The sequence below is a fragment of the Podarcis pityusensis genome (genome assembly GCF_964106645.2).
Source record: "Podarcis pityusensis genome assembly, chromosome: 13".
In the NCBI taxonomy this organism is placed as follows: Eukaryota; Metazoa; Chordata; class Lepidosauria; order Squamata; family Lacertidae; genus Podarcis; species Podarcis pityusensis.
In genome coordinates, this window is record NC_138038.1 from 37,420,301 (window position 1) to 37,444,076 (window position 23,776).

At 45.1% G+C, this 23,776-nt stretch overlaps 2 protein-coding genes across 3 annotated transcripts in view; one reads left to right on the forward strand and one right to left on the reverse strand.

Annotated features, from left to right (window-relative positions):
* On the forward strand, positions 1 to 14,608 carry LOC308460970 (uncharacterized protein). Of its 2 annotated transcripts, none has more exons than XM_080977509.1 (4): positions 1 to 624; positions 2,260 to 2,436; positions 3,675 to 3,905; positions 14,379 to 14,608. In XM_080977509.1, the coding sequence occupies exons 1-4, from the start codon at positions 465 to 467 to the stop codon at positions 14,450 to 14,452; spliced, it is 642 nt and encodes a 213-aa protein (XP_080833635.1). In that variant the 5' UTR covers positions 1 to 464; the 3' UTR covers positions 14,453 to 14,608. The 2 variants fall into 2 exon arrangements, with proteins under 2 accessions (XP_080833635.1, XP_080833636.1); XM_080977510.1 differs by lacking the exon at positions 1 to 624 and adding an exon at positions 674 to 742.
* FAM83E (family with sequence similarity 83 member E) overlaps positions 8,232 to 23,776 on the reverse strand; it is a 26,827-nt gene continuing 11,282 nt past the window's right edge. Inside the window, exons 6-7 of the mRNA XM_080977505.1 lie at positions 15,043 to 15,649; positions 8,232 to 8,978 (exon numbers count right to left, since the gene is read on the reverse strand). Of these exons, the coding sequence (XP_080833631.1) occupies positions 8,739 to 8,978; positions 15,043 to 15,649 (847 nt within the window). The 3' untranslated portion in view covers positions 8,232 to 8,738. The remainder of the gene's footprint in view (positions 8,979 to 15,042; positions 15,650 to 23,776) is intronic.

The following is a 23,776-nucleotide window of genomic DNA, read 5'->3' on the forward strand; positions in this document are numbered from 1 at the left end:
CAGCAGAGGGCTCGGCTGCTTCCTATCAAAGTAGCTATTGCTTGTTATGCAGGTAAAGTGCCCCCTTTATTGCAATGGGCTGAGGAGGTGAGGCTATGGTTTTAAATAAGTTGTGATTGGGTCTGAGTATGGCCCCTTTTCAAGCTACACCCTTTTGGGTTAATTGACTCTTGCCACACCCATACAAATGCAGGTTTATTAAAGGGGCATCGGTAGTGAAGCTCATCCCCCGCCTCTTTAATTGTTCGTGGTTTTCTTCAGCTTGAAAATATTTTACTTTTCTTTGCTTTTAAAGAAATAGATTTGTCTGGCTTGGAGGAGAATGCAGATGGGCTTTGTGCTCCCCAACCCCCCAGTACCCTGACTTGCAAGGTTATCTGAATTTTCTGGAAAAGAGTTGAGGGTTAGGCAAGCCTGGGGAGGGAGGTGAGAGGATGTTATGATCTGAGGCCCAGATTAGGACCATGGAAAAACCGCTGCTGGAAGTTGTGGTGGGATCCACAGAAGAAGACCTTTGTCAGAAACGCCCAGCGTCTGAGGAAGAACAACCTGTTTATAAAAGACTACGGATGGATTCGCCAGTTCATCCCGTCGAGTCAGAGGCCTCTCTACCACCAGAGAAGAGTATGTGGAGCTATTCTAATTGTGGGGAAACTGTTTTTTTATTTAAATTTGATTTAAAGATGGGGGATGCAGCAGGAGAGTGATATGGGTGTTGCAAAGAAGGATTGTCTCCATAGAAGTGGTAACTCCTATTGATTAACGTGTATTCAAGATTACTTAACATTAGGCCCCATCTGTGCTAAACATTTAAAACACTTTAAACAGGTTTCCAGCAACGACTCTTTGAGAACTGTAGTTTGTTAAGCGCGATGAGAGTTGTTTGGAGACACCCCCCCTTCTCCTTCTGAGCTACAATTCCCAGAGCTCCTTATAAAGGGGGATTGAATGCTTATTTATTATTTACTTTGTACATTTATTATCCCGCCTGTTAAACCACTTTGGCTTTGTTAAGCCACTCTGGGTTTAAAGCAACCTGCTACTGTGCAAATGGGGCCTTCGATTAGTTATTCATAACAGCAGCCTCTGGCTTAGGGGTCAACAGACAAAGGCCTTGGAGCCAAATCCGGCCCCTGAGCTGGGACACCTGCAGCTTCTCCAGAGGAAAGAGAAGTTGTGGGGAGATGGGTTTGCGTGGCGATGTGTCTGCCGCTGATTTTGCTAGGGCCCCCAGGCCGCATTTGCTCGTCACGTAAAACTAGTTGTGCCCTTTTCTCATGCTATGTCCCCTTTTCTCATGCTTCGGGTGGCTTGGATTAATCTAAAGAAGCGTGAGTGGAAGGTGAAAATGCATTTGTGCTCCTCCGGGAACAATTGTGCCAGAGTTAATGGAAGGGTACTTAGGCTGTAGTGCCATAATGTAGGGGGGAAAGCAGGGTTGCATTTTGGTATGAAGGAAACAGTGCATGAGGAAAACATAGGCCCTACTCCTTGTTTCCAGGTCCAGTTCAAGGGTGCTCACATTAATGTTGAAAGCCCTAAATGACTTAGGCCCCAACGTCTGCTTCTTTCCCTACAAACCCTCCAGGGGTGTTAAGATCAGCAGATGGGGCCCTCTTGGTAGTTCCACCTCCCTCAGAAGTTTGGGGTGGCTTTCAACATGGAAAAATAATAAAATCTTATTATTGAATAATAATACTGTAATTAGTTTGGGGTGGTGGCATTCTCTATGGCAGCCCCAAGTTGTTGAACTTCCTCCCCACAGAGGTGTGTCTGGCTTCTTCACAATTCAGCTCCTGGCAAATGCTGCAGACACACTTTTTTACCCTGGGCTTTGGCTCATGAGATGTGTGTTCCCAGGGCCCACCCTGTTCCTGTAATTTTAATCTGTTTTAACTGTTGTTTATTTTGAATTTTAAATACTGTAGTTGTCATTTGCCCTGGGATCTGCTGGTGAAGGGCGGGGAATAAATTTAGTAACGATCGTGATGTTTAATAACGAGCAAGATGTAGAAGGCCATAAAAAAGGTCTCACTTGAGACTAAGCCTGTGTGCAATTGGAGGAACTCGTGGATTTGGTGTTGGTTTTCCTCATACAGCGGTTTTCTGCTAAGGAAGAAATAGGCCGTCTCTGACAGGAATAGGCTTTCTGCTAGTGGAAAGACACCTTTAGGATCCAACTCAATACATACGTAATGTGAAAATAGGGATTCCAGACATTCTTGACTTTTTAATGTTTTGTATCCAAATGATTTGTAGCTTCTACTCCAGCCTGCCCCACAGCGCCCCCTCCAGCCTGCTCCACAGCTCCGCCTTTGTCCACACACCAGTGCAAGAAACCTTCACGCAGGGCTGCTTATCATCCCTTTGATTTCACCTCAGACGAGCTGGACCCTGCCTATGAGTGGCCAAGGGAATCTTCTTCTGCAAGGCAAAGTAAGATGCATGGAGGAGCTGACTAGTAATTTTTGTATGCTCTTTGGAAGGGACCCTGGTATGTGAGCATGGAAAAATAGGAGATCTAAAACATGTGATTTTTATGCTAGAATGGGAGAGATGGTGAACATAAGAAAAGGAGACTGGTCTGTTTGAGAAGGTGTGGCCTACTGCTACGCATTCAAGGGAATGAAGTGGGAATGAACTGCATCAGATTACAGGAGGGTGCGGTTGGTTGTCCACTTTTGCATTCTTATCCTTTAAAAAACACCCACCCATCCCAGGAAATAGAACATAGACTCTAGCTGTGTGCTACCTCAGCCCTTTCCTGCTATGCTGAATTTATCATCATGGAGACATCTTAACATGGGGAAATCTTCAAAAATGTGATGATTTACTTGCAGTGTGAAGAGGCACACTTTGTCTTCCCTGTTCAGCACACTCGTTTATCACCTTGTTCTGTGTAGAGCAGGCTGGCCATACCTTCCCCACCTTCAGCAGGTATGCAGCAGGAAGAAAATCATCCAGCTTTCTGAAGAATACCCTCATTCTAATGAAGCCTGTTTCAGTTTAATTTCTGATTGGAGGTTCTGTAAATACTTCCTTAACTGGAGAGAGGCCTTCAGCAGTTGCAATGGGAACTGAAGCCTAATGAGGCTAAGGGAAAAGAAATATAATAAAAGTCAGGAGTCCTGTGACTTTGACAGTTTGTAGTATAGTCGAGAAATAATCAAGAGGAATTTGGCATGAAGAGCACAAAAACTTGTGTGCAAGTAAAGCACTGGTTCCACACTTAGCACCCACTGACAAATGGGCTAGCTGTTCCAGATAACTGAGATCCATTCCAAACCACACTAAAAAGTAGGGTTGTGGGGCCACTCTGTCCGAATTCTAGATCCTGAACCAAATTGGGCTGATTGAGGCAGCCCCAGGTGAGGTCCACCCAAAGTCATCTAGAGCTGTCCCAAGGGGTGGTAATCGGGTGGCAAGGAGCAGGATGGAGGAGAAGGAGGAAATGTAGGCAGCCTGTCTGTGTCTCTTCCCCTGCCCTTGGACCACATATAAAATAGGGTTTAAAACCACAATTAAACAATGTGCTAGGGCCCCAGTTTGGGGCCCAGATCCAGGTCAAGTCTGCCCAGGACAGATCTGGAACACCGGATCGGGGGGGGGGAGGGCATGCACAGTCGTACTTAAAAGCCTTTTCATCATCATCAAGGCCTCTTTGTATCTTACAGGTGGTGTGGATGTGATCCCTCTCCTCCGAAGCACTCTGGGCCAGTTTCCTTTAGGTTTGCGTCTGGATAAGCTGGAGGCCCTGGTGTGGAAGGAGCACAAGGTCAAGCTGTGGAAACTGTGCTTGGAGCGAGGCTACAGTGACAGCCTGAAGTTCTTGGAGGTGTTACCTGGGATCAGGCTCAAACCCTCCGGCAAAGGGACTTTCCGGTGCCTTGTGCTGTTGGACCCAGGTGAGTGTTTCTCTCCTCCAGCCTGATCTTGTGTTCTCTCAGGAGAGCTACGGGACCCACAGCCTGGCAAGCTTTGGCCTTAATTTTATGCTTTTCTAGGTCGTTGAAGGTTTGTATCTGATCTCCAAGAAGCAACTTGCAAATAATCTACAGGCCTAATTTTATTCAGAGGTTGTCAGTGTGGCACCTGCTCACCCCATGGTGCCTGCCATAGCACCATACGGTTCCTGCAAAATGTCTCAGTAAATATCATCTCACAAAATGTCTCGGTAAATATCACCTCAAAAATCCATAATGCATGAGAGACTGATTGCCGTACCTGCTCATTTCCTGTTTGGGTTGGCTTTGTTGCTCTCTTACTTCAAACACTCCCCTTAAATGTGCCCATATTTTTCGGCATGCCAGGATTGGACACCCAACTTCCCATCCATTCTGAGCAGAGGAGAAATTCAGTGAGCTTTTCATTGTGAGTGTATATGGCAGTGGCTGATGCACATTCTTTTGTGAGGCATGCCCACTGCTTTTTGTGATCCGGGCTGATTTTATGCTCCTTTAGATGTGGCATCCCTTTCATGTTATACCACGCCGTGACAGCACTTCCTCATAATTCCACATGTGCCCCCTGGCCCTAAAAGGTTGGTGACTCCTGTTAGTTTGCCTGATTTAAAGGGATCTGGGTGGGAAGCAGTGGCTGGAGCACATGCTCTAAACGAAGAGGGTCCTGTGATCAATTCCCCAATATTTCTAGCACAAAGGAATCAGATAGCAGCTGATGCAATGGCCTCTGCCTGAGATGTGGAAAGGCCACTGCAGGCAGTGTAGACAATAAAGGGCCTGTAGTCTGACCTGCTATAAGGAGGCCTTGTTTTGTTTTGTTTTTTAACCCTCCTTTTGAACAGCAGGAAAGGGCAAAATAAACAAACCCCAATATTTAAAAGCCCTCCCAGTCCCCAAGATTAAGAGTACTCTGTACCACACCTCACTCCACTTGCTTTTCAAAAGTCTTGCTTTTATATCCTGCTTTTAGTACAGAATGGAGCTCAAAGTGGTTTGTGTGGGGTTTCAAAGTGGTCTCCCATCCAGGCACTCCCGAGACCAAGATCTGCTTAGTTCCAGAAAAGCTGCTGTTGATGCTGTCTGGAGGTGGCAATATCTTTCTGCTCAGCTTTTGTACACCTCCAGGCCACTTCTCTCTGCTGGTTTCTCCACTCTGCTTTTCCCATGTTGCTTTAGTCTTCAGTAAGTAAAGCTCAGTCCCAGTGGATTTGCACCGCCCATTTTGGGAAACCCCTGAGGCTTAACTGTACGTGGGCAGGAATGCATTTTATTCCACCGGGTATTGTTGTTGCAAAGGCTGGCTTTAAAAAAAGGAGCTTGGTGCTTGGTGAAATCTCCAAAGCTACTGGCTGTGTACATGCTATATACATTTAAAGCGCTTCCGAAGCACATTCTTTCCCTCAAATAATTCTGGGCACTGTAGTTTGCTAAGGGTTGCTGGGAATTGTAACTCAGAGGGGCAAACTAGAGTGCGCAGAATTATTCGAGGGAAAGAATATGTGCCGAATGTCCTTTAAACGTTTAGTGTGTGCATAGTTGTCAGGAGGCAAGGCTTCACTGTCCCCCAAAGGAAGCTGCCTTAAACAGAACCAGACCATTGGTCCACCCAGCTCAGCATTACCTGCACTGACTAGCAGTTGCTGTCCATGTTTCAGTCAGGGGACATTCCCAGCGCTACTTGGTGTTGACTTCTAGAACTTCCACCTCACGGTTGGCCTTGTTTGCTGCATGGCTCTCAGATGAGCTGGCAATGTTTTGAGAGTTACAGTTGCACAGAAGGAGGTGACAGAATTCTGGTTATTCTTCTTGATGTAGTTAAGCTAGCACCGGAGGGAGAAACTGTGTATATACATATATACACAAACATGAATTCTTATTTTTTTAATGCAAGGGGAGCATTGAAATTTGGTCCTCCCCACCTGCAGTCAGAACTGGTGTAGTCCAGAAAATTATACCATCTCATTCTGTGTTGAATGGCTGTTCTGGTTTAAAGGATATAGTGCATCCTCAAAGAGGAATGGTTGCAACACAACATCATAGCACACATTTTACATGCAGAAGGTCTCAGGTAGACAGTCCTAGTTTAAAGGTAAAGGTAAAGGGACCCCTGACCGTTAGGTCCAGTCGCAGACGACTCGGGGGTTGCGGCGCTCATCTCGCTTTACTGGCCGAGGGAGCCGGTATAAAAAGCAGCTTCCTACGCGGGTGGATCACTAGTCTGAAGGTAGCTTCCTATCTTTGGATTTCTGTTTTATGGCCCTTGGATATCTTTAGTGTTTTGTCTTTTGCCCCTCCCTTTTATAGCTGGCCCTTATCGTTTGTCCTATCAGCCTGCGAACACAGCAAGCAAGGAACTGTGTGGCACTGCAAGAACCGTAACGAGTTCTGCTTTGCCTTTGCAAGGATCCTGATGCCGTGAAAGAAACTGGATTCCAGCATCAGGTGGAATTTGTTGAACGGTGCTGATTTCATTATAACAAGCTTTTTTCTCCCCCCAAAAAGTGAATGCATTGGGTGCCCTGCATTACTACCTTGATTCGTCAGACTTGGGAGTTGTTGGTCTTGAAAAGAGGTGCTTTTAGGGATCAAACCTCTAGAGGGAGCAACTTCCATATTTTTGTGTGTAACCCCCCCCCCCCCCCCATTTCTTTGGCATCTTAATAACCTAGCACTTTTATGCCTGGTGTTAATAGCTAATGGAGGAAAGTATTTAAAGGAGCTTTGGAAATGGATTCCCAGCACTGGAGCACACCAAACATTTATTTAACAGTAAGGGAAAGGAAGATAACTTGAATTGTGGAAGCCTGTGTAATTTGTGCTACTTTGTAAGGAACACTTAGTATGCAGCCAGTGGGCATCTTCCCTCGGGGTTATTGGTTTTATCAAAAGGGTGGGGGAAGATAGTGTCTCTGATTAGTGATGCAATCATTGGTACTAGCCAATAGATTTGTGCAGCCACAGTCTGAACTGCACTAAATACTCGAATTGGTGCAGTGATGGGATGGGGTAGACGTGTTGCATGATAAAATATCCTGCATCTTAAGTGCTGGAGAACTGCTTTCCCTTTGATGCAGACATTTCTTTGAAAGAAGGCTTCCGAAATCCTAGGATTGGGCCACACTGCCGCAAAAAAATGTGTACTTGTACCTGCCTGTCTCCCCAATAATGGGAGGGGCATCCAGATGAGACCCTTCCCATCCCAGTGTTGTCTTAGAGGGGAGACAAGCAGGAAGGTTGTGTGTGTGTGTGTGTGTGTGTGTGTGTGTGTGTGTGTGTGTGGTTCCTTGCAAAGTCCAAAACAGCCAGGATCGAAAAACCCTGCATTTAAAGGGGGAAGGATGCAGGACAGCATCATGTGGGAGGCTCTCCATTAGTAGGGAGACGGGTGCAAGTCCAGTGTAAACAAACCCTGAGATTCTTATTGGCGTCTTGATTTCCTGACAAATATGAAGCTGGGGGTTCTACCTGCAGGATACAAGATCCAGGCCCTCAAAGGACTCGTCTGCCTTTAAAAGGGGCACAAGAGTGAATATTTTGCTGCCTCAAGCTCCTCTTCCACTATCAGCATAGACGAAGCAACTGGAGAATCTGCACCTTGCTGGAATTTTCCCTTCTCCACAACAACTGAAGAGATGAGAGCTCTCTTGAATCTGGATCCTAGCAACCATAATTCACTTCAATCCATGCTGATAAATTGTTCTATGATGCAACAGTATGTTATTTTTTCCCTTTGTCAATGAGTCTCAGGCATCTCTTCCTACTTGCTTTAGGACATTGCAGTGGCAGAACACTGGAGCCTTTGAACAAATGGGTAATAGTCACAGATGGACCGGCCTTCAGTAAATCATCTGGGTTGTGCCTGTTCTCCCTTTTTGTAGCTTAGGTTCAAGCATGTATGAATCTCTTTCCAGTTCCCTCTTTTAATTTCCATTTCCTTTTTCTAGATCCAGTGAGGGAGGGAAGGATTTCCTTGCCTTACTTTACTTTACAGAAGATGTCTTTTGCATGCTGTTTATCATCTGCCCTGGGTCAAAACCTCTGGGTGTGTATAAACCTTGGAACAGTCACTCTTCCTTTCTAAACTCTTCCCTTTACCAAACCAGTGGGGTTCAGTGCAATTAGTCTAACCTCTTAAACGTCAAAGCATCTTCTGCAGGCTGCTTTGATCCAGTGCTGAAATACTGTATTTTGATCATGGAGGGAGATTTTTTGTAATACAACCTAGTGTCTATGGTTCAACTTAAAAAAGCACACACACAGCATGAACTGTTCTGTATGAATGTCTTCTATTTTTACAAACATTGATTTGAGGGCTGGAGAAATGTAATTCCACATTCTGCTAGTATAACCGTTTATATATTCTTTAGTGTCTCGGTAGCTGCACCCAGCATCCCTTGAGCAGCTCATCAGTGTAAGTTTACAAACCTCCTGCTTGTTCCCAGTTCATCCTACACAAACTTGAATCGCTCTAGTGTAGTTGCATTGAAGGGAAAGTGTTTGGCTTCCCTCACTGGCAGATGAAACTTAAAATCTCACTAAAACATGCTTGTCACAGTTCGGGATCTCATTCTGCACTCCACTGGGGTGGGTGTTTATCAGACAGAAAAGTCTCCTAGTATATTTTATTAAAAGCTAGAAACCAGTCTTATAGCCATCCCTGACTATTCTGTCCTGTCACATGAATCATCTCTCTATAAACTCTAGGAAATATTCCAGTCTGTTCCAGATTATCCTCCCAGTATTTTTTTCCCCTGCCTTGAGATTTTCAGAGAGGTTTCAGTATCGTAGCTGATGGCCGTACTGGAATTGTCCTGGGTGTGGCCACGCCCGGGATAGACCTGTACTGGCAGGATTATGATACAGCTGTCCTTGTAGTCTTCCTAGAGGCAAGTAGCCAGAGGAAGGGGTCATACGCCCAGGTGCCAGGTAAACCGGCATCCTTGGTTCTTCTGGGGCATAGCCAGTCCCTCGCTGTTTCATCAGCTCTCTTGCTGGTGTGTCCTGGTAACCCCATTTCTGTGGAAAAAAACAACACTTCAGACTTAAGAACCAGTGTGATGTTGTGTGCGCAAGCTCATGTACAAGTAAAATAGGCAGTACCTGCCATGCATTGTAGAACTCCTCTTCAGACATAGATTTCTAGTTCTTATTGTTAAGAGAACCTGGGTTTGCAACATGGCCTAGGTTCTTTCATGGTGTTCTTTCTCCACAACCATCAAAAATATACTTGCTGATAAAAATGAAATGAACATCTTGGCAAACCACATGAATTACAACCAGGTCTTATCAAGGAGCCCCTCCACCCCTGTATCTGTTCTGAACTATGTGAAATAGTAGAAAGATTAATTTCTCCCACTACCATCTGCATCTACAGATCCTAAGTTGAGGGGCAGGGCTTCTGTTTCACCCTGTTTGGCTTCCAGGTATGGATAAACCCTAACTCTTCTCTACTTAGAAATTTAATCACTGCCTATGAGAATCTGAATTTGAGGCAGAGTTCTAACATTTATGGTGTTGATGTTCCTAGATTCCCTGTGGAGACTGCTAGGCACAATAGCTGCAGGAAAGAGGAAGCGAATTTGTGGTAGATGAGGAAGCTGTGGGGGAATGGGGAGGATGAATTTGTATTTTCAATATTGTTATGCTCCTTTCATGATTCTCTCTCCAAAGCATTTAATATTAAAGCTATGAAAGTTACAAGATGTAACGTTATAAAAACATGACTTCAAACATACTACTGCACCTAAAAGCACTATATCTACAAATAGTGTGAAGTTCAAGTGGAGGAGAGCAACTTCTTTTTCCCCTGACAAGGTGACTGTGCCTTAACTGTTCCTGGCACAAGGCATGGGGAAAGCCTTACCTGTTCAATGGCTGGCTGCCCTGCATAAAAACATTCAGGGTTTGGAGGGAGGAACCTAGCTGATAAGTACAGAGGGACCTTCATGCTTCTAAGGCTCGTCATTCTAGAGTTCTCCCTCCCTATCATAGGTGTAGCCTTGATCAATATTGACCGAAGGTGCTGTCTACAGCAGTTCACCCAAGCTCAAAGGCAAAGGAGGCAGAGTTTTCTATCAATCCAATTTGTCAAAAACTCCAGAGGTAGGCCTAATGCTTCCTTGAATCTTCTGCTCTAGGACCTGCCTCCTGTCCTGTGCCCAGCTGTTGCCGGTGGCAACCAGGCACCCTATGAAAACAGGGACATAGGACCTCCCTTGTTGCCCCAAGGAAATGGGGAACACTGCCCTTGCCTGCTGTGCCCATAAATCACCCCCTAATTCGAAAGAAGGGGGTGAGGGCCCTAGGCAGAATGCCCCCGTGTGGACATCGGCTCTCCTGGACGCTGTCTCTGACCGCGCGCTAGTTGCAGCAATTTGGAATAATTAATTACAAAAGAAGCAAATGCACATATTTCAAGTGAAGAAGGGGAGTGAAGTCTGCTAATTTAAGTGACCTCTGCGAAAGACGACGACGGGCTGGAGAAACAGGAATATTTTATGATGAAGATACACCAAAGGCGGGGTATGTTGACAAGGGGCTGAATGGGGGGGGGAACCTTTTTTACTTTCCTTCTATGTGATTTACAAGAACCCCTCCTCATTAGAACCGTCGGTTGAACTGACCCAAGCAGGATGATTAAGGTCTGTGTGGAGATAAACTTTAACCAAAAGTATGCTTTATGGAGACCGAGAAGCAATAAGAGCTTTTGGGAATGGCGCAGCAATTAATTCGGAGTCGTCATCTTGCCAAAGGATTTACAGCCGGGAGGAAAAACGGATTTGTTTTCAGACTGCATTCCTAGTGAATCTCCTCAGAGGTTTTGAGAAAGGAGGCAGATTGGTGAAGATTAATGACGTTAAGACTGTTTTGATGTATGGAAGTGATGTTATATGGAAAACATCTGGATATGGCTACTGGATAAAAAAATAATATCCACGCAGGATTACAAACTGTTCCAACCAGCTTGCGGAGACTATCAGAGGTCACAAAGAGAAAGGAAAAATATATGAAAATAACAACAAGAGATGTGAAAAAATAATAAGAAAGGACTGGATAGTACTGTGAACATCATAAGGTTAGATTTGTGGACATTAAAACAGCAGTAAGAAGCAAGAAGTTGATTGGATCCCTTCGGAACTTGAAATATGGGTACCCCCAACAAAAATTTAAAATTCAGCTCTGTAATGTGGAATTTATGTAATTTGGTTTGATTTGATGTGATTGGTCGGTTAATAAAAAAATATTCTTAAAAAAAATGAAAACAGGGACATAGGAGCTGAGGTCTGGGTACCACCAGCAGGGTCTGCTCAACACAATTTAGTACTCAAGGCAGAAGATGCCCATTACCCGTTCTCATTATGGAATATAATCTGTCATCCTATAATAACCAGGCATTTCCTTTTCAACGAGGTTTGTGGGTCAGATTAGTCTGCTTCCCACTCTTCCCTCTTTAATAGTACCAAGATGATATCTGCCACTTCTTTGGCCACCAGAAAGTGCTAAGAGCTAGTGTTTGGTCTGTGTGTGGGACTGAAATCTAAGGTTGCCACATTTTAACAGGCCAAGCATTGTTAATTAAAGCAAGGCCACACCTTGTTTTTAGCACCTGTTGGCCAGCTGTTAAAGTCACTAAGTCTGTCAAATAAAACAGTTGTGGTGCAGAGGTTGAGCCATGATTTGGGAAGGCCTCACTTTCAAATATGGCCTCATCAAGTGGCTCTGGCCAAACCCCACTCAGCCCCACCCCAATCCCTGCAATCTAAGGATGCTACTGGCCCATCATTTCAGGGCCATTGCAATGATTACAAAAATGTATGTGACATTCTTTGAACACTTGGAAATGCTATAATGCTAAGGACAAAGTCCCATCTCAGCCAGAGGCTTACAGGTAGGCCTTGGGGAAGTCATAACCTTTTAGGGCTGTTTTCAAGCACCCTGGCTCTATCCTTACACAATCACCAAGTACCTACTGGGCCGCTGGCCTCTTCAGAAACTTGATTTTGGTTAGGAAGTAGGGACATACATAATTTATTTTTCTGTGACAAAGTGTAACCTCAGGGGTGTTCTGACAACATGAAAATGCTCTCATGTAAGGGAATTGATATCCTCACTATCCTGTAAATGAAATGACTGGGTTTGCTTTGTTTTAAGGGAACAGTATTATTTATAATTTTCCAACCTTATCTGGTACCTTTAAATTTATATATTCAACACCCCTTTGTGATTGGAAATCAAAATATTGATCCTACCCAGCCATGGGAAGCTTTGGGGGGGGGGGAGGTTGCGGGGTGGGACAGAACAAGTTGGTTCCCACAGTAACCAGGACTCAAGATCAGGAACTGGTTTCTGTAGCAACTAGAATGTCTGAGGGAATGTTGAGTGCTGGAATTGATGGAGAACAAAACATCTGGAATTGATGGAGAACAAAAACTTTTTTTGTTTTAAAACCATCCAGACTTCATGGGGAAAACAGTGCTCGAGTCCCCAAAGTGACTAGAAGCGATCATCACGGCTTTTTCCAGGGCGTGGATTTACAGAAATGTACACTTTGACCTCCTGCAGCACAAAGCAGGATCAGAGAATATTGAATATTTTTGTTCCCATGGAAACCTAAATTACTACCGAAATGTTGATTCGCAAGGGAGTCGGAGTTTAGACTGCACAGCAAAAGGAATGTCTTGAAAACCAAATGCGTTTTCTCTCACAGAAAGAAACACTGGGGAGGGAAAACCAAATCTCCCTCTGGAAATTGGTTCCTGCATCTTTCCACAGTGGCTGTTAACATGGGGGGCAGGTGTCTGGGTTTTGCTGTGTCGCCCCCCGAGTGAAAGTCTTGCAGGCAGACCAGCAAGCTTATAATTTGTCTGGTGCAGGTGGGGGTTGCAGAGACAAATGGGCAGGTAAGAGAAAGGTGCTTAATCCTCCCCCACAACCCCTCCCCCAGGTTATTCTCCTCTCCCCACAACTGCGTTTATCCCTAATCTTAGAACAGATCTGGAGAAAACAGGAAGAAGAGACTCAGGATAATCAACAAGGGGGGGGGAGCTAAGTTCCCCTGGCATCGACCCCACCAAGTCTCTCCCCAAGAGACCCTCTGCCATGTAATGCTGCTGTAGGTGCAAACTGTGCAATTAGAGGGCCAGCTAGAACGAAGACCATAGCGGCCATTGTATGTACTGCCCTCTTGTTCCTGCTGCTGAGAGCCAGTCGCTGGCCAGGCTGGGTTCTGAAAGGAATGTGAAGGTTACTCACAGTAAAAAGTCATGAAATGCATGTGGCAACAGAGAAGTTTATTGCAACATCTAAAAATAGGTCTTCCGGAAAAAAGGATCTGGCTGAAATGGACTTGGGCTGCCGCCAGGCTCATTGCCCTCTTGTATTTTCCCCTTCTTGTCAAGCAACATGCAAGAGGGATCAAGCACCTGCCTAATTACAATGGCTTCTTACCCGGCTGCTTTAGGAGTAGATCTGCTTACAAGGAAGAGCTCCAGTCTCTTAATTTGAAAGACGGGGTGGGGGCAACTCAAGGCAGTCCCTTATTGAGTAGGCATGCAAGCCTACCAGTGTGGTATAGTGGTTAAAGTGTTGGACTAGGACCTGGGAGACTAGTGTTCAAATCCCTGCTTGGCTGTGAAGCTCACTTGGGTGACCTTGGGCTGGTCACTGCCTCTCAGCCTAACCTACTCCGCAGGGTTTTGTGAGGATTAAGTGAGGAGGAGGAGAACCACATGCGTCGTCTTGAGCTCCTTTGAAAAAGAAGTGGGATATAAATGCAGTTTATAAACATTACCACTTGATGTGTTAGTCCGGGATACCTACTTGTGAGTTGCATGCCAGCCCTCTGTTTCAAGTGCCACGTAGGCAAGGCAGATTTTTATTAGATGGTTGGGGTTGGGGGAGTGGGGTGCAAAACCTGTCCAGCCGTCAAGAGGACAGGTGGTGGAGAACGTACAATACAACTGCAATAATACTGCGCTGTGGGGCCTTCAGCAATGACAGTGCCCGCTATCAAATGTGGACTACACTTCAGATATCTCTTGGGACACAGAACAGGAAAGATGATGTAGATGAGAATTAGATGTACTGTGGGATGGAGACTGGGTTCTTAGGAAAGGAACTTGGAAATAATTGGTTTGGAGCATATGTACTAAATGGGGCTGTGCAGTGTTCAGTTTCTAAGATGAGAAGGCTCAAGTGTAGAAAGCCTTGACCCCTAACCCTAATGATACAATAAACACACTCTGCACACGCCTAGAAACACCCTCTTCTTATTCAAGGATATACTTGAATAGGATATACTTCTGGTGTTTTTATTTTAAGAGGGTTAAAGGATCCCAGGATCCTTTCCTCTAATGCACAGGACATTCACTTCCCAAAGAACCCTAATCTCCTGTCTTGTTTCTGTCTTGTATCCAGTGGAGAAATGGTGTGGTGAAGCGGACAGAGGATCGGACAGAGAGACCTGGCATCAAATCCCCAGTCAGCTATGAGGCCCCTCTCACATGGCTGCAGTGCTCTGTTTTTACTGTTTTATGCTTTATTATGTTTTATATATTCTGTAAGCTGCCCAGGGTGGCTGGGGAAACCTAGCCAGATGGGCGGGGTATAAATAATAAAATTGTTGTTGTTGTTACGTTAGAGACAAATGGGTGACCCTTTTCTGTGTACAAAAGAGAGTGGTTGTTGTTGTGTGCGAGTTGGGCTAATGCCGGAAGCTGGGAATACAGACACAAGACTGCTCTGTGCTGGGCTTGGTTTCCCTACTAACCTAAAGGAGAAGCAGGATCAGTTGGGGTGTGGGTTCTGCGAGCCCCTCCATCCTTTGCTCAGGTTGTATATATGTGTAAATAAAACCACATATCCCAAAGACACCATAGTCTCTCCTGATCTCCATTCCAAGGATACTGAAGCCTGGGGAAAGCGCTTGGAGCCCATGGAATTTCTTGCCACTGGCCAATTGGGGTAACGTGTAACAGTATAATGGATAGCTTTATAGTACTGGCTGCGTTTCCCTCCCAAGATATGTGGCCACTCTAGAATGTACCGGGTCCTAGAGTTGGGAAATATAGGTGATGCTTACCTTAGCTTCTTCTGCTGAGTCAATCCCATTCCATCCTCTTCCTGTTGTGCTGGTTCCAGAGATCTGGCTGAGGTCCCACAGGGACTTACTAGCGCGAGCCCCTGTGGTCTTGGCTGCTGGAAGCCGAGTCCGCTGTACGTTCCTAAGTATATCGCTAAGAGCATTCTGCCCATCGGGGGCTCCATGCAGGCCCCCTCCTGAAAGGTCTGTGCCACGCCATGCTGCCAGTCTGTTTCGAATAGACACCTCTGGAGGTGGGGTGGGTAGCACAGGGTCTTCCGCTGTAGCAGGGGAGGCCAATACTAACTCCCACTCTCCAGCGTGGCTCTTGGCCACAGGTTGAGGGGCCACGGAGCGTCGCTCTGCAATGCGGTTGGACAGCTGCACCCCATCCAGGACGCTGACGTACGGAGTGATATCTGGCCCATTGGTACTTGGTAATGGAGCCAGGCTCGAAGCAGGCTGGAGTCTAGGTGAAATTTCTAGGGCTGGCAGGGGACAAGAGGCAGCATATAAGATGCGGAACTCCCGGTCAAATGCCCCTGTCACTTCTCCTGTAAGCTGAGTGACCAGCTGGCGGTTCAAGCGAGCATCTGTCCATGTGAAGCTGTTGAGAAGAAAGGGGTTTTACCCATGAATCATGTGCAGTGTTAGAAACAGAGATATGAAAGCTTGGAGCTAAATGGCCCCTTAAAACTAGGTTATGGGCACAACAACGAAATGTCTAGGCGCGCTTTTTTATAACAAGAATACAAAGCGGAAAATGAATGAACTGCAGCTAAAATATTATGTTCATTTTTCACATGCTCCAGTCCTTCCCCTGTGCACTCCCTAATATTCTTAAGAGGGTCTTTTCTCCAGTCTTCAGAGAGTAGCTGGAAGTGGAGAGGCAGAAAAAGGTCTTCCTTTCCTTCCACTCGGCAGTTTCAATCTGAAATCTTAGGCGCAGTACTGTGCCCAGAACTCAGAAATTGCTTACGCTAATGAAATTCCCTGCCACAAAATGCGCCTAGAACAACGGAAGTTTCGAACACTGATCATGTACATTTTGGGCAACTACCGTCTCTTTGTGTGGAATTATGAATATAAGAAAATCCAAAAAGCTGAGATTCCAATGACACAATAATGGACAAGCCATGCTTACTTTGTATCCATGTGGAGCTCAACAAGGACATTTCTAGGTCCTTGAAAGACCTGGGAAACAGGTCTCTGATGCAAATTTGCGTATGCTGATTTATATATGGTAATTTAGGCTGTCTTTCAGAGGGAGAAAAACAAGCTCTGGCTGTCTGAGCTATGAGCCAGCAACAGGATTTTCTGACCTCAGTGTGTGCACTGAATGCTTGGCCTCACCGGCAGTCGATTGGCAAGAAGGTTGCTTCTGTATGTACTGCAACTAAAATGAATGCCCCTGGGCAAATCAAGAGGGCAGGTAGAATGGCAGGTAGAAAGGGGGAATGGGGAGGAAAGCCAGACCTCAGAAAAAGACTTGCGGCTTGGACAGACCCCCGGGACCATTGTATAACAATGCTATTTGAGCTCAGTCTGGAAGCTAGGGTGGCTTTATGTCCTGCTGTGTACAGAGGAGAGTCCTCTGCTTGAAGTGCTGTCTGATGTAAGTCTGGTTTAAGGAGAAAGATCCCTAAGAAGGGAGAGCAGGAGGGGCCTTGAAGTCTTTCATCCACAGTTTTAGCAACCCTGCTCAGTCGTCCCTACTACTGTACAAGGAGATGTGTTGTACAGTGGTACCTTGGTTTAAGAACAGCTTAGTTTATGAACAACTTGGATTAAGAATGCTGCAAAATCTGGAAGTAGGTGTTTTGGTTTGTGAATTTCGCCTTGAAAGCAGAACACATTCCGCTTCCTGTTGAGTGTGTTCCATTTGTAAATTGAGTTCCCCACTGCTATGGAAAGCACCCCTTGGTTTAAGAACGCTTTAAGAACGGACTTCCGGAGTGGATTAAGTTCATAAACCAAGATACCACTGTATTTTTGTCTTAATTACAGTAATTATTTCTAAATTTGCATCTAAACTTATACATTTGCATATGATATGCTTTCTTTTTTAGTGTTGCATTTTCTCTTTTTGGGGGGACATGTGTGACCAAACTAGAGGTGCCCTAAGGGCATATCTACATCTCAGGATTTCTCAGTTTCATGCCAGTTTAACTCTCATCGCTTAACCCACAGAATTCTGGGTATTGTAGTTTGAAGCTGCTGAAAATATCCACCCCACCCCCCAATGCCTTACAGTTCTTCAAGGAGAACTAATGATTGTTCAGCCAGTTGAAGTTTGTAGTGAAGATAATCTGCATTCAAGATAATCTGACTGGATTCAAGAGGTGCTTGACTTTGTACATGCTTGTCATCGCCCTGTAGCAAATTTATGAAGTGAAAGGTCTTTTGTATCTAGGCCCAGAACACTTGTAAGGGATAGGAAGATGCTAGCACCACTCTAACTTATAAAGTGAGAAAACACTTTCTGGACTATACCAGCAACCTCAGAACTGAAAGCTCTCATACATATATATATATATATATAAAATAAAACAGCAACAGGACATGGAAAGTAGATGTCAGGGAGAAGGGTTGCAGCCTCTCTTTCCTGACATGCTGGTTTTCTACAGAGAGATATTTTAGTATTCAAACATGTTCCACACCCCAACTCAACTGTGGTCTGTAAAGGTTTCAGTAATACTGTTTAGGAGGCAAAATGCTTCTAAAGTATTGTGACAACATACATAGAAATTCCTCATTTTATCTTCAAAAAAACCTGTGAGGTAGATCAGGCTTAGGTATCAGCCTGCCAAGCCATGAGCTTCATGGCCAAATGGGAATATCTTAGACATGTTTTTCCCACATCCAAACCCAGCGTTCCAGCCATGACACTGCATTCATTTTGCTATACCGAACCTCAGTGCTACAAAGAGCTATAACTAGCAATACAGAGATTAGAAAAAAGATGGTTAGAAATGAGAAGTTAGAAAAAGAGAGGTTAGAAAAAAGGTAACTAAGAAGAACATAGCAGAGATTTACAAAATTATGTATGGTGTGGGTAAGAATTTTTCTCCCCCTCTCGTGATGCTAGGACTCAGTCACCCAGTGAAATGAATGAGAAGTAGATTCAAGACAGACAGGCATAAATATGTCTTCACCCAATGCACAATTAATTTGTAGAATTCAGTGCCATAGGGTGCAGTGATGGCTATTAGCTCAGATGGCTTTAAAACGAAGCGCAGCCCTGTGGCCCTCCAGATATTGTTGGATTCAAAGTCCCATCAACCTCAGCCCAAATGGCCAATGGTCCAGGATGATGGGAACATAGAATGGGCCAATGGCCCATCTGGTCCAGCATCCAGTTCTCACTGTGGCCTCCCAAAAAATCCAGGAATCGTAGTCTATCAACAGTTTGGAAGGTCACTTCTTCTTCCCCACCCTGCATTTGAGAAATTCATGGAGAAAAAGTCTACCAGAATTATTAGCAGTCACAGCTGAATAGAACCTCTATGTTCAGAGGAAGTAGGGCTTTCAATCTGCTTGGGGGGAAACAGGTGAGGGCTGTAGCCTTCATAATGTGTTGCCGGGCTTCCCAGAAGGGTTTGACTTGCCACTGTGGGAAAAGGGATGTGAGATCAGACACACCTTTTGTCTGATCCGGGAAGGCTTGTCTTTGGTCCTTAGGGAGGATTAACTAAAAACCAACCACACATCTCATTGTTTATCCAACTCATTGTTAAACTGCCCATGAAATGGGGTGGGGACTCTGCACCTTTTCTGTGTAACTTGATCCTGGCCTTTCACACTTACCTTCGCATCTCAAGTAATTTCCCAAATGGTGTATTGTGTGCAGTGCTCTCTGATGCATGCCCAAAACTTTATCTTCAATTCTGAGGTGCCAGTGTGGAGTGGACCCATGTGAGTGACAGGCGCCAACTTAAAATGCAGTTGTGTGTTTTCTTAGTATGATCCAGTTGTGCCCAGAGATTGAAGGAAATTACCTTCAGCACAGGTAACATTTTGGACGAGAGCATTACATTTATCAGAAACAGCAAGCAGAAGTCCTGTTTGGCCAGCTTCAGTATATCTGTTTGAAGAACCAGGTAGCAAGTGATAGAAAAGTCTTGTGCCTGAAATGTTGTAAAGCAGCTGAGCTGGATGAACCAATGGGCTGGACGTGCTTAAAAGGCAAGCTTTTCCATTCATTGTTGTCTCTGCTTCTTAATGTCATTGTCCGTTTTGCCATTTCAGCATATTCCATTAATTTAACTTGCCAATCTTCTTTAGTTTATTGCATATATACAGAAGCATTGTACACAGGTTAATACATTAGCAGGGTTTAAAAAGTACTTGTAATTTTACAGTGAATGGATAATAGTGATTTAAATATGTTATAATTTAATAATGGACGTGCAGCATGTTGACAAATAAGGGACTAGAGGGAAGTCAATTTGTTTTGCTTTGTTTTTGTATTGTTTGGGGGGTTGTTATTTTTGGAAAACCAATAAAATATTATTTTAAAAAGGCAAGCTTTTCACTGTTGTCTTGCCATCTGCTCACATAAGAATTAGAGTTGCACACATGTATGTCTCCTGAGAGACCCTGCCCCATGTGGTACTCCAATCCCATGTATTCTAAAAAGCAAGGGACTTCCTCCTTCTTGTGAGATGTGCAGACCTCAATCAGACCCTCACGGAAGGCTGCATACAAAGAGGTTCAGAGTGCAAAACTGAACCCAGGGAGGAAGAAGCGTGCAGCTGGTAGGGCAGAGGATAAATCCACCAAGCCAAACTCTGGGAGGCAGAGAGTTAGGATTATATTGCAGGCTGCGTGATTCATTGCCATCAAAAAGCGACGAGGAGAAATTGTGCCTGAACTTGGGAGACTGCAGAGGTGGCATCGTTCCACACAGCAATCTGCTGCAGCCACCACAGGGAACAAACTGTGATGTCTTAATGGACACAGAGGACCGAGCCATAAACATGGTATCTACATGTTCAGGATGGATTGTGCTGTGCTAGAGAATTCTCGGGTAACTCTTTTCGGCATCCCAATAGTGCTGCTGAATTATTAGTGTAAGGGAGAAGTGAGATACGCCATTATTTTTCACACAACTGCCTAGATGCAGTCATTTCTGGGTTGGGACGCACCATCATACCACAGGCACAAGGACTCGACATTCAAAAGCATGTGAAGGATTTTATTGCTTGCAAAGTCAGAGGAGACCCAGCACAAGAATGGTGGGGAGGGCAAGCTGGAGGAAAAGAGGAGGGGCTTTCAGAAACTGAGCTGCGTTGCACAAATTCCCCTGGCAGCAGTTGGTGACCAAACTGTAGGTTACCCCCATGTGGGCAACAGGTTGCTCTTTGCCACAGTTGATGGAGCGAGTACAACCCTTGTTTTGGATCATTGATACCCCCAAAGCAGCTCCTTGACCCACAAAGCAATCTTCATCTTCGGCACAACTCATCTTGGTGCCTGGGCATTTGGCTGAGGCAGTGATGTCACAAAAGTAGCATTCCTTAGAAAATATGGAGGGCAGCACACAGATCAGAAGATATACAAGGCCCAAGTGCACAGGATGCTTCATCACTTGCTGCTTGAGAATAAGAGAGTTATTTCCTAAGTAACAGAAATGAAGATGATCGTAACCTTCTAAAATCCTCTCCACCAGCTGATTTATTTTATTTCTCCACCTCTCTTTTTTGTGGCTTCAGAGAATTCAGAAGTAGAGTTGTCTTGTTTTTCAAGCCCTGTTTTCCAATAAAATGAATAGTCTTGATTTCCTGCTTCCAGAAAAGAAAAAAATTCTCAGCTGGTGGCTGCAGGTTTTCTGAAACGCAGAAACTTGTTTTTTCCAACAGGTTGGATCCCAGCTTTCTCTTCTTTCAAAGGAAGCTCTTAACCTGGGTTTTCTCTACCATGTGGTTTTCAAAAACCAATAGTACTACTACCCAGCTTGACTTTATTCATCACTAAACCAGATTCCTTACATTTTGTAGATCTGGCTTTTCTTGAGCTCCAGGAATCTTACACAGAGGAAGCTTATAGCTTTGGAAATGAGCTACAATGTCAGATCAGTCTGTGCTTCCCAAATAGCAGCTTTCTTTCCAGGAGCAAATCACAAAGACCACTTTAGATCTCCTAGTTCCAGAAATGAAAGTCCTCACTGATGAACTCATAACTCAAAAGTCCTTATGACTGTTTGGCCTCCAGTGGAGATACTCCATGCCCTGCAGCTTCAAAACAAATATTTTGCTTGATCTGCATGGGATTCCCAGAAAGTCAGTGTCAGCTGGGGGTTTTTTGAGCTTCAGTAACTCAGTACACAAAGCTCCAAAACCAGGTCCTAACTCTTGTGTTTCTCTGTCTACGAAGCACGTGGTACCAATAAATCACCAGCCCTGCAACTCTGACCCACTCAAGGGATAGAATGAACATTGGGCATCAGTCTAGCAGAATTTGATGGCTGCTTAAGCAGCAGCATCACAATGGATGCCAAAAGCTCATTGGCAGATTCCATGGAAGACTTCCAGTTTAAGCCTCTTGAGGTCATAGGTGGTGACATCACTTTGATGACGTTACAGAAGGAAGGAGAACAACACATTGCGGAAGTATCACCATATATAGAAGACCAGGCAGCAGTGTAGGGCAAATGTGGTACTGCTTCACCAACCTCAGCCTCCCCTCAGCCAGTTCCCCACTGTCTGCCTGCCTATATACAACAACCCCAGATGTTGGTCCTGACTGTCAGCTTCCTCCTCTTTAGTAAAAGGTAAAGGGACCCCTGACCATTAGGTCCAGTCGTGGACGACTCTGGGGTTGCGGTGCTCATCTCGCTTTACTGGCCGAGGGAGCCGGTGTTTGTCTACAGACTAAGCCGCTTCTGGCAAACCCGAGCAGCGCACGGAAACGCCGTTTACCTTCCCGCCGGAGCAGTACCTATTTATCTACTTGCACTTTGACGTGCTTTCGAACTGCTAGGTTGGCAGGAGCAGGGACCGAGCAACGGGAGCTCACCCCGTTGCGGGGATTCAAACCGCCAACCTTCTGATCGGCAAGTCCTAGGCTCTGTGGTTTAACCCACAGCGCCACTCACATCCTGCCCTCCTCCTCTTTAGTTTTACATAAATTCAGCAAAGCTAGAATCATTTTGCTCTGCTTGTTGCTGGCTCTGCCGCCACCTGCTGCTGGCCTCCTTGCCTTCTGCGCAACCAGCTCCAATGGGCAGCAGCCACCACTGTGTCCTTGAGAAATGAGATACAGTGCCTTAATTCCTGGGCTCTTAGGGCTCTTAAGCACCATCTGTGGTTTAGAGCTGAGTGAAATGTGGAAGAAACTAGGAAATGAATCAGTTTCTGCTGAAACTAAAGATTGAACTATGGCTGAGTTGTCACTCTCTAGGAAATCTGCTAATGGATGCCAGCAAGTCCTGGAACCAATTAGGAAGGAGTCCTGTCAAGTAATAATCCCAAATCCCTGGCCCAAATCCAGCTGAATTTCAGCACCGTCACAGGCTCTCTCTGCTGACAACTGAGAACTAAAGCAGAAAAGGCCGTATTTCCAGTCACATCAAAACAAATACTAAAGTTTCACTGAAACAAACAATAAATCATATGATGTAATTTGAAGTCCCTGAGAGAAGGACGCTTTGTCGGTGGCAGGTATTTCGTGCCCCAAGACATGCATCAACCCCTCGTGGGAGGTTGTAGTCACAGAGATCCATCTCCTATATGGGATGCCATCTTTTCTGCCATGCAAAGAGAGGCTCTTTAACACATTAAACATGTGTATGACAGGCAGAAACGGAACAGAGGCAGCGTTCCCCAGCAGTGTGCTGTCAAAAAGCATCGCTTGTTGTATTCTTGCCTGTCATGTGGCTCGTTAAAGACACAGAGGCTGCCTCTACAAAAGGTGGTAACTCTAGTTTTCTACCGAGTCTGGCAGTCTTTACTGTGAGTAATTATAGGGGGATCAGGAGCTGAGTATGTAGCATGAAAATAGAATGAGATGCAATTATTCCAGGAAAGAAATGGGGGAGGGTGCAACATCCATGCCAGCTCCAGATTTTAAGGGCCCATGGACAAGATGTACTCTGTGGGTCCCCTTAACTTGAAAGAGGCAAAGTGTGGAAGCCAAAACATGGTCTCAGGCAGCTTCCAATCTTGGAGTAATACACTCAGAGCAGGCGTAGGAAACCTTTGGCCCTCCACATACAACTCCCGTCAGCCTTAGCAAGCATAACCAATGGAGCAGTAGTTCAGGAACTTCCGGAGGGCCAAAGGTTCCTCACTCCAGAGGCATGATGGGGACACTTTCTCCAGTGCAGCCACTAAGGCCAAACCACCAGGCATAGGTGCAGGATCTTGTAGCCCCTTCCCTTTCCCAAGCAACAGTGCCAAAGTAGCCTTCAGTCCCCTCCATGCATTTTCTATAGCAGGCTCACTTCTGCAAATGGAGCAAAGCTCAGAACAGCTGCAGCTGCCAACTTTAGCTTCTCAGAGTGGGGATGGGTGAATCTGTCAGCCTCTTAGTTTACAACAGTTTATTATGTTTATGTTTATTAAAGTCCTTATGAAGATTCATTAGAATTTAAATGCAAATTTATCTCAATATACACATTTTTGTATGCAGTTTTGCCTGATGTACACATTTTTGCAAAAAAGTTTTGCCTAATGTAATGCATTTTTATATCTTATTTCTCCAAACGCCTGCATTTATCTACACACTTTGCAGT